This window comes from Phyllostomus hastatus, unplaced genomic scaffold, assembly GCF_019186645.2.
Source record: "Phyllostomus hastatus isolate PE091 unplaced genomic scaffold, TTU_PhHast_1.1 phas_contig_151, whole genome shotgun sequence".
Lineage (NCBI taxonomy): Eukaryota > Metazoa > Chordata > Mammalia > Chiroptera > Phyllostomidae > Phyllostomus > Phyllostomus hastatus.
In genome coordinates, this window is record NW_025333616.1 from 348,954 (window position 1) to 359,655 (window position 10,702).

The 10,702-nt window shown below is 53.5% G+C and overlaps 1 protein-coding gene across 7 annotated transcripts; it reads left to right on the forward strand.

Moving 5' to 3' along the window:
• The first annotated feature begins 3,087 nt into the window (after positions 1-3,087).
• TMEM150B (transmembrane protein 150B) lies at positions 3,088-10,549 on the forward strand. Of its 7 annotated transcripts, none has more exons than XM_045830332.1 (8): positions 3,088-3,190; positions 3,718-3,857; positions 4,183-4,277; positions 4,475-4,534; positions 4,624-4,691; positions 4,899-5,026; positions 6,730-6,916; positions 10,006-10,549. In XM_045830332.1, exons 1-8 carry the CDS (start codon positions 3,130-3,132, stop codon positions 10,215-10,217), a joined length of 951 nt encoding a protein of 316 aa, XP_045686288.1. In that variant the 5' UTR covers positions 3,088-3,129; the 3' UTR covers positions 10,218-10,549. The 7 variants fall into 7 exon arrangements, with proteins under 7 accessions (XP_045686288.1, XP_045686289.1, XP_045686294.1 ...); XM_045830333.1 differs by having other exon boundaries at positions 4,475-4,498; XM_045830338.1 differs by lacking the exon at positions 3,088-3,190 and adding an exon at positions 3,270-3,411.
• Positions 10,550-10,702: the final 153 nt, after the last annotated feature.

A 10,702-nucleotide genomic window follows, 5' to 3' on the forward strand; every position in this document is an offset into this window, starting at 1 on the left:
GGCTATTCCTGCTTTACATGGCATTTCCCGTAGGCCAGGCGCAGGGGGAAGTTGTCACGTGGACTCGCTGTGGAACCAGCAGATAGCAAAACCGTGATCCCTGGACGAGCGGACATCCCCTGTCCACACACAGCCCCACTCTTGGAAAAAACAGCCCCCACCCCCAACCGGAAGTGCTTTCCTAAGCTCGGAACTGCCACTTCATCTCGCCCAGAGGAAGACCACAGCCTTTTCCTTGAAGCTGAGCCAGGCCAGTGGTATGTGGAAGGATCCAAAAGAGGCCAGGCCCCCAGTAGACAGTGGGAGCAAGTGGACAGTGGGTAGATCCCAGTTTGCAAAATGAACCGGGCCCATCAGGCCAAAGCCCCTCCAGAGAAGGAGGAGTTGGGGAGGAAGAGAGTTGGCGCTGGGGCTGGGTCGGGGGAGGAGGATACCCGAGGGTGGAGGCGTGGGAGGGGAACTTGCTAGAGCTTCACACCTCCAGGACACTCTTTGTCTGTTGTTCCCTGCTGTGTCTCAGGGTCTGGAACAAGGCTAGCACACAGTGGGTCTTCGGTCCACACACAGACACACACAAAGACAAAACCCAGGAGATTTTATCCTGTTCAGTCACCAGCTGCTAAAAAAACACCCCTTAGAAGGAAAAAGTCCCATATTGAGCAATTACTATGTGCCAGGCAGGCATCCAAGGCAGACCACGTCCTTTTTTTTTTTTACTTGACCCCCAGATAAACACACTCTAACAATAGCTACTTCTTAAACGCACATCTGTGTCAGACACTGTTCTGAGCATGTTATACGGATCGGCTCCTCCATTCTACCCCATGGCCCTCTCAGGCAGTGACTCTTGTTATCCCCATTTCACAGATGAGGAAACCAAGGCACAGACAGAGCAGGCTGCTTGCCCCAGCTCATACTGCCGGTGCGAGGCAGAGGCTGAGCGGCAAAGCCAGGCAGTCTGGCCCCACCCCAAGTAACGTTATGCACTGTCTTCCAAAAACGTATTTTAGAGAAGGGGAAGGGAGGAAGAGAGGGACAGGAATGTTGATGTTGAGAGGGAGAGAGACAGAGAGAGAGAGAGAGAGAGAGAGAGAGAGAGAGAGAGAGAGAAAGAGAGAGACATTGAGTGCCCCGAACAGGGCAGAGCACAGCCTACAACCCAGGCTTCTGCCTTGACTAGGAATCAAACCAGTGACCTTTCGATTTGTGGGAAGATGCCCAAACAACTGAGCCAGGCTGGCCAGGGATACACTCTGTCTTTAAAGATGGAAGGAGCTGAAGCCTCCTGCCCAGGGGGACTGTGGGAGGCAGAGCACTGGTTCCCCAAAGATGTCCACATCCCAAAGTCTGGGACCTGTGGCCCTGGCATCTCATGTGGCAAAAGAGACTTTGCAGATGTGATTCCGTTAAGACCCTATTATGTGGGTGAGCCCAATTTCATTGTAGGGTCCTTAGCAGTGAAAGAGGGGGTCACTATCAGAGGAGGGGTTGTGCCAACAGAGGCAGATGTCCGAGGGAGGCACTCTGCACTCAGAGGAAGGGGCCACACACTGAGGGACAGGGGCACCTAGAAGCTGGAAAAGGCCAGCAGTGTTTGATTCTCACCTGGAACCTCCAGGAGGGACCAGCCCAGCGACAGTTGACCTCTTCATTTCAGCCCCTAAGGCCCATTTCAGACTGTGACCTCCAGCCCTGTGAGCTGACAAATAAGTGTTGTTTTTAAAGATTTTCTTTTCTTTTTCTGGAGAGAGGGGAGGGGAGAGAGAAAGAGAGGGAGAAACATCAGTGTGAGGTTGCCTCTCACATGCCCCCCTACTGGGGACCTGGCCTGCAACCTAGACATGTGCCCTGACCAGGAATTGAACCAGTGACCCTTTAGTTCCCAGGTCAGTGCTCAATCCACTGAGCCACACCAGTCAGGGCTCAATGTATATTGTTTTAAGCCACTAAGTTTGTGGTGCGTTGTTACAGTAGCTCTTTATGGTGATTGAGCTCTTTGGGTCCTGGTTCAGTTCTGCTAGTGGGCCCCACACTCAGTAACCCAGCAGATAAAGGCACTGGCCCCTTATGGGTCAGGTTTTGGAAGCCACCTGGACTTTACTGGAAAGCCTTCCTGCAGTTTGCAAACTCACGTACATCTTCTCCTGACCTTCCTCTACAACCACGTGCACACTGGCCACCATTGCTTGTCAGCCCCTTCTTCTTCTGGGTGCCACCATGCCCTGTTTCATCTTGGTTGCAGCTGCTGGTTGGATTCAAGTGCATCTGCCCTGGAGCCTGGGAGCCCACTGAGGGCAGAGGTGAGATCTCACTCTTGGCTGATCCCAGAAATGTGTGTAGTGCCCATTTATCTCTGTTTCTCTGTTTCCTCATCTTCACTCTCAAGGAGGCTGAGAGCCTGAAGTCTTGGATGCAGGGAGCCCTGGAAATCCTGCTGCACAGAGGAAGAGAAGCTGGGCTTCAGACGCCTGTGTCCCCAAAAGAGGTGGGTTCAATGGAATATTACTCAGCCCTGAACAGGGACAGGGCACTGACATGTGCTACAACCCGATGAACCTTGGAGACATGATGCTGAGTAAGAGAAGCCAGACACAAAAGGCCAGAGTGTATGACTCCATCCCTATGAAATGACCAGAGTGGACAAAGCCGCAGACACAGAGAGCAGCTGAGGTGTGGTCAGGGGCCAGGGAAGGAGCAGTGGGGAGGGGCAGTGTTTAATGGGTGCCAAGTTTCCTTCTGAGGAGACGAAAAAGCTCTGGGATTAGACAGGAGTTTGCAGAGGCACAACATTGTGAACCTGCTGAACACCACTGACTTGCATATTTTTAAGTAGTTAATTTTACATTTTGTGAATTTTGCTTCAATTAAAAAAAAACAGGCAGGGTACTGAGGGAGGGGACACCCCTTGGGGGCCTGGACCCCCAGGTCTGAGGGAGGAGGGGCTGAGGGCCTGGACCCCTGGGTCTGAGGGAGGAGGGGCTGGGAGCCTGGACTCCTGGGTCTGAGGGAGGAGGGGCGGGGGACCTTGGCTCATGGGTTTGAGGAAGCAGGTGGAGACTGGGGCCGAAAAGCCCCAGTACCCGGGGCGGGGAGCCGGAAAGTGGAGGACTGCCATGGGAGAGAACATAAATGGTTCTGCTGGAGGAAACGGTTTCTGGGAAGGCTGTCAGATGGAGATGTCATCGCCAAGGTCTCCCTCCCTCCCACCCACGCCTGCCCTGCTAGCTGGGGAACTCAGACCTAATCTCAGATCTACTAGGTCTGAGAAAGAGAGGAAGGGAGAGCACAGTGAGGGGACCGCAAGTTGCGGGAGGAGGCGGAGTCGCCGGGGGCCCCACACCCAGCAGCCTGAACAGAAAGTGCAGTCAGAAAGGGGGTGGGCCTGCAGGCTTGCCTGTTCAACCCGAGGAGGTAGGAGCTGGGAATGTCGATATCTGGGGGCTAGCAAGGAGTGTGTGTGTTCTAGAAGGGCCTGGGGGCTTGGATTCCTGGGTCCCCCGAGGAGGAAGCCTGGAGAAAGCTGGAGGCTCTGATTTGTGGGTCCTGGGGAGGATAAGTGCTGGGGGTTAGCACGTTGAACCTATAAAGTGAGAGGAAGGAAGTTGGGGACCCATGAACTAAGGTGCTGCCTGGTTCCGAGCAGACCAGGAAGTGGAAGTTCGGGGGTGAGGTCCCTGTAAAGTGGTAGTCAGACGGTTGGTGCTTACTGTCCTTCAGGTGTGCAGTCCTGGACTTTGGCTCTTCAGAAAGCTTTTGCCCGCCCCAACCCCACCCCATCTCCCAGCATTTCGTCTCCGAACCTCTCACACAGCTGCCGTCAGCCCAGTCCTGGGACTAAGAGAGTTCAAGACCGGCAGGTGAGCCTCCTGGGGGAGCCCAGAACCTGGCAGTGGAGAGACCCTGAGGATGGGTGAGGGGAGGGCAGCTGGGAGAAATTTCAAGATGAGGGTTCGAGGACATTTGAAAGATAGGGAAGTGCCCTGGACTGAGAGCTGACCTCATCAGACCAGATTCCCCTGCCTCTCCATGGGCCCATACTTCTGCCTGGGAGCCAGTGGGGGCCTTGGAGGCAGGCAGCCCAGATGTGATGCACCTGGACCCTCAGGGCTGGTTCCTCACCTGACAGAGTGAGAGAGAGAGAGAGAGAGAGAGAGAGAGAGAGAGAGACTGATTGATTAGTAGCCCTATGCTTCATGTGCAGAGCCTGGCATGAGGGGCTACCTCTTCCTGCTACCTGTCTTCCTGGCCATCTGGGCTGCTGTTAGCATCTGGACCGTGTAAGTGTTATAGGCAAGATGATGCCCAGGAGGTGGGGGGGAGGGGGCTGGGGGCCTGGACCCCAGGGTCTGAGCCGGGAGGGGCTGGAGGCCTGGACTCCTGAGTCCGAGGGAGGTAGCAGTCTGGTTTCTATGAGTAACAAAAAGAAAAGTTCTCTTGAAAGCCGCTGCTTATTTGATGTCTTCCCCTCCTTCAGTTTTGCGATCGCCGTGGCCAACAGGTCTGTGAACCTTACGGAAGGCGTCCCCTATATCAGGTAGTGAGTGCGTTTGGAGGGGGGTTCCAGAGACAGGAAAGGGGGTGCTGGCGCAATGGAGCCACAGAATGACCCCTTATCTTCCCCAGTCTCTGTGGATCGTACCCCCCTCAGAGCTGCATCTTCAGCCAGCTGCTAAACATGGGAGCTGCTATGGGTAACTTTGCCTCAGACTTGCCCCTTCATGAAGGGCTGGGCGCGTCCCCCCAATCCCTACTCAGACCCAGGAGCCCAGGCCCCAGCCCCTTCTCCCCTAAGTCGTGTATTTGTCCTCCACCCCTGGGTCCCCAGTCTCTCCCACTTCACCACCTTTCCCCTACCCGGGTCCAGCCCGGATCTCCCGCTCACTTTCTCCTCCTCCCAGCTGCCTGGATCTGCATTCTCCGCTACCACCAGCTCCGGGATTGGGGCGTCAAAAAGTGGCTTAACCAGGTGATCCTGTGGTCGGGACTCCTCTGTGCCCTGGGCACCTCCGTGGTGGGCAATTTTCAGGTGAGACCGAGTGGGCCTCGGGAACCCAGCCCGGGATTTTGCCAGGCAGAGTCTGGGACTACAATTCCCAGGACCCTTCGGGGCCTCTGGCTACTTGTTTCGTAGTCTGGATCCCGCATAGCCTCCTGGGATCTGTATTTCTTTGTGGCTCTCCACCGGTAGGGGTGCGGAGTGACTTCTTAGGATGTGAAGGGAACGCCGCGGGGGAAACTCTTCTCCCCCACGCGCCCCCGGCAGGAGGAATGTATTTTCATTTTCTTCCCTGTTGGTTGACTTGCACACTAGAAAGTTGGACAATTCTTTGTCATCCTCCACACCTTTAATGATGAAATGAATCAGATTCATACATTCTTACGTTTGCCACATTGGTTGAGTTGCACTAGGTTATACGTTCTGCCCTATTTTTACTCATCTGAACAAGAACTCTTCGTGGGCCCTTCCTGGCCCAGTCCCACAGAGAGGCATTTTCATCAGCTGGTCCGTGGTGGTCAGATACGAGCCCAGAGTCACTGACTCCAGAACCCACATCCTTAACCATGAAGCTCAGTAGATCTTGGCAGAATAAACAAATGCCCGCGTGATAGGAGAAATCTCCCTGATTTATTCTATGTTATTTCATTTCACAATGATGACTCTGATCCCAAACCTCTCCTAGTGAAAGACTGGAGGCAGGCAAAACCTCAGGGGTTTCAGAGCAGCAGCTGCCCCCAACTTGCCAGCAGACACCCCCTATCATGCCTGCGTGTCCATTCATTCACTCATTCACTTACCCCTGGGCTCAGCCTTTCTCTTTCTTCATGACATCCCTCTTGAGGAGAAATGTTTAATTAATTCATTATTCAACGTATTGAGTTTTAGGGAGAGAAAGGGAGAGAGCGAGAAAGAGACATTGATTTATTTTTTCACTTCTTCATGCATTCATTAGTTGCTTCTTGCACATGCTCTGACTGGGCATTGAACGCACAAACTTGGCAAATTAGGATGCGGTTGTAACCACTGAGCTGCCTGGCCAGGACTGAAAAAAACTTTTAAAGATTTTATTTTATCTATTTATTTATTTATTTTTAAAGATTTCAATTTTTTAGAGAGAGGAGAAGGGAAGGAGAGAGGGAGAGAAACATCAGTGTGTGGTTGCCTCTCAAATGTCCCCTACTGGGGACCTGGCCCACAACCCAGACATATGCCCCCACTGGGAATGGAACCAGTGACCCTTTGGTTCACAGGCCGGCACTCAATCCACTGAGCCACACCAGCCGGGGCAAGACTGAAATTTTTAATATTTTAAAACATTACAAAAAATGAAATAGAATATTACCCTAGCATGTACATTATACCAGTAAACCACAAACCGCTGTTATTTCAGAACATTTTGTTATCTGAAAACCAGTTTTTATCCCGTTGGCAACAAAATCTGCTCTTCCACACCTGGGATGAGAATGAAAGATTTATTGCGCCAGTTTTTGTGAGCGTCCGCCCTGTGTCAGGCGCTGTGTTAGGGGGCTGAGGCCCCAGCAGTGGACAACAGATTTAAATGCCCGTCCTCACAGAGCTGACAACAGCCAACACATGTGATCCGTGAGCTGATGCCTGGGCACGGCAGTTGTCAGTTACTGTCCACGGGGTTGGTCAGCGGCCCGTCCTCCCCTCCTGGCCCTGGCCTCCCCACAGGTCTTCCCCTCAACTCTCCCCATTCCTCCTTCCAGCAAAAGAATCAGCAGGCCACCCACCTGACAGGGGCCTTCTTTGCCTTCTTCGTGGGCCATGCCTACTTCTGGCTGCAGCTCCTTCTCTCCTGGAGGATGAAGAAGAGCCTGCCCCAGCCCGGGACCCCTTGGATCAGGCCACTCCGCTTGGTCCTCTGCAGCCTCTGCACCATCCTCATGGTGACCAGTATCCTTATGTGGGTAGAGGTGGGAGTGGTTCTTCGTTGGAGTCGGTAGCTCTGTGCTAGTGTGAAGGCCCCTCCCCCCTTTCCTGGCCTCATTCCGACAGTCATCAGAGAGCGCTACCCTGGGGCCATGCTGCCTGGGTTGGAATCCCACCTTATTCACATGATAGCTGGGGGAAGCTCCCCTGTTTTTTGTTTTTTGGGTTTTTAAAAAAGATTTTACTTATTTATTTTTACAGAGGGAAAGAGAGGGAGAGAAACATCAATGGGTGGTTGCCTCTTGCATGCCCCTCAGTGGGGACCTGGCCAGCAACTCAGGCACGTGCCCTGACTAGGAATCGAACCGGCGACCCCTTGGTTCATAGGCCAGCACTCAATCCACTGAGCCACACCAGTGAGGGCTCTGCTGGCTTTCTTTTAAAACTTCTTGTTGCCTCAGATTCCTCATCTGTCAAATGCAGGTAATAACAGAGCCAGCCTGGGGTTGTGAGGAATGCAGATAACACATGTGAAGTGCTTAGATGGGTGCCTGGCACATAGTGAGTGATCAGTATGTATCGGGAGGATGCTGAACTAATCATTGGGGGTTCCCACTCTGTGCCAGGCATCATGCTTGCTAAGACTGGAAACTGAGGTTCAGACAGGGGTAATCTCTTGGCCTATACCCACCCACCATGGAGTTCAATGGCAGGGCTAGGGGTGGGCTTCAGACCCTTCTCACAGGCTCTCAAGGGCTGTCTGTGTGTATCTCTTTTCACCTCCACGTGTGATGATTTGTAGCTTGAAATGGGCGTGGTGGGAGTAATTATATCACAAGAAGTGACAAAGGCTACAAACCAGAGCTGGTTGTGGAACATCTGTCAGCACACCACTGGGTGGCACTTGAGTCTGAGTCAGCCCACAACCCAGCCAGGCACACCTCTGAGTGAGTCACCTCACCGTCTGAGCCTCAGTTTCCATGTCTGGAAAATGGAGTGGCTTTTTTTCATATTGATGATTGTCACTGCTAGGTCCAGGGCTCTGAGAGAGAGGAGGGGCTGTAGACTTGGCCTTGGGGACTGTGGGCCTCTGTGCGGAGGCTGATGGAAGGGAGGCTGAGAAGACACTGGCATTCTCGGGGCGGGAGGAAACCAAGCAGGTATCCTGTGCTGGCTGCATCAGGTGGGTCTGGTTCGTTTTCCAGAGCAGCAACCTGGTTTGCATGGAGTAGGTGGGAAGGGCTACTGCATCTGCAAACCAGCCTCTCTCCTCAGCTGGGCCCTGTTGGTGATGAGATCCAGCCCATCCCTTTCTAATGTCCCCACGGGCTGATAATTTGCAGAGTCCTCATTCTGTGGGGCTCAAATGTCCCTTCGCTGCAGGGAAAGGGGGCAGACCATAAAGATGGTCACAAAGATGGGTCTCTGAGCTGGTCTTGCAGAATCAGCTGTTTTGGGCCTAGATTGGGAGGTTTGAGGACACTGTGGGTGTGTGCATGCAAAGGTTGCAATAATCAGCTTGAGGGAGGAGGTTCCTGGCAGGCCCCCAAATGATCTCTGGCATGAAGGTGAGAGGTGAGAGGTTTGGGCTTCTGCCTTGGGGCAATAGGGAGCTATGGAAAGCTTGTGAGCGGGGGAGCAAGAAGGCCAGTCCTGGGGATAAGCGGTTTGTTTGGGTGCCCACATATCTCTTTTGCTCAAAGATCCATGGGGCCAGGGATGGTGTTGGACTTAGGGACTGCCTCCAAATCCCTTAAAAAAAGATTTTATTTATTTATTTTTAGACAGAGGGAAGGAGAAAGAGAGGGTGAGAAACATCAAGGTGTGGTTGCCTCTCATGCACCCCCTACTGGGGACCTGGCCTACAATCCAGGCATGTGCCCTGACTGGGAATCATACCGGCGACTCTTTGGTTTTCAGGTTGGAGCTCAATCCACTGAGCCGCACCAGCCAGGGCTGCCACCAAATTTTTGAATGAATGAAATAAAGTCTGATCTGATCTAGGAGGACTGAACTGAAGCCAGCTTAGCTGAGCAGAGGAGGAAGAGTGTACTTGTGAGGAGGGTTCCAGAAAAAAAAGAGAGGTGTCTCTGCTAGGCTGGAGCTTGGAATATGTATTCACCAGTAGTCAGGTGATGGTGTTAAGGAGCTGGATGGCCCCAGGGAGCTGAAGAGGGAACAGGGCAGGCCTGCCAAGGTGCAAGGCCAGAAAGAGACGAGCAAGGCAGATAGGACAAGACTTGGAGTGCCCAGCTGGCCATGGATATGACAGCGGTGGCCAGGGTGGTTTGAGGAACATGAGTGGATAGGAGGGCTGACATGGAGGTAGGGGTACCTAGAAAGAGGAAGATATTTGAAGGGAAAGATTCAATTTTGTGTGGGAGTGAGCAGGAGGAAGCTATGGGCCTGAGACTGGTGTGGGGCTGGGGGTAGGGTGTATTCTCTTTCTTTTTAAAATATTTTATTTATTTATTTATAATTTTCTTACATTTTTAAGATTTTAATTGTTCAAGTTATTTATTTTTAGAGAGGGGAAGGGAGAGAGAAAGAGAGGGTGAGAAACATCAATGTGTGGTTGCCTCTTGTATACTCCCTACTGGGGACCTGGCCCACACCCCAGGCATGTGCCCTGATCAGGAATGGAATTGGTGACCCTTTGGCTCGCAAGCCAACACTCAATCCCCTGAGCCACACCAGCCAGGGCGAGGGGGCAGGGTATATTCTCAGGAACCCCTGAGTGTTATGTTAGGAGGTAGAAGCAAGGTGCCTGGTTGTGTGGCCTGGGCCAATGGGGACGTGTTGGAGCCTTCACAAGGTCAGGGGAGGCTGATGGGAGGGTAAGAACCATGTGCCAGGTTGTTGGGGGAAGCCACATGAACAGAGGGCACATGCTGGGGAAATTGTTTGGGAAACTGTGTGAGACGCAGACAGGATTACTTTTTTGCCTTTGACTGTGTCGGGGAGCCATGGGGGGGGACCAGATTTAGAGGTCACACCAGTCAGGGCAGGGGGGAGCATATCCCAGGAGAGTCCCCAGACAAGCCCATCCATAGGGCACACGGTGGGCTCCCAGATCCTTCTCGTGCTGGTGCACCCTTGACCTTGGCGTCCAGTGGTCATCCTCCACACCAGCCGCCGACGCTCTGCTGCTGCCGTCTGCGAGTGGGCCGTCGCCATGCTGCTCTTTGTGCTCTTCGGCCTCTTGGCTGTGGACTTTTCCGAGCTACACCGCTGCACCCTGTGCCTCCAGTCGGGCCCCAGCCTCAGCCTTGCGCCCACCTCCCCGGTCTCCCCTGAGGCCCAGTCATCGTCCCAGCTCTTCTGACCCAGGTCTTGCCCTCGGGAGCAGAGGGAAAAGAAGCCAACCCTCCGGATCCCTCCACGACTCCCCAAGATGGGGATGAACCTTTGGGGACAGGCCTTCGGGGATGAACTGTCGAGAACAAACCGTCAGGGATGAACACTGAAGAACATGCCCTCTCTGCCCCACCGGGAACCTAGTGCAGTGTGGCGGGGCTGAAACCTGGTCCACTGGCATCTTTTGTGTCTTTCAGCCGCTGCCATCTGGCCCCACCCCCTGCACTCAGGGCCACCCAGGAAGCGAGAGGCCACGGCCAGCCATCCATCCCTGATCAAGGATATTTATTTTTGTTATTATTAATGTTTTGTTGTTGTTTGTTTGTTTGTTTTTTGCCGCTGGCGGAATCAGAGACAAGGACGCAGGCAGGATCACGCGAAACCAGAATTCCTTCCGGAGAGCAAATCCGTACAGAAGGCTGTGGGGGAGGGGGAGGACCAGGGTAGGGGGGC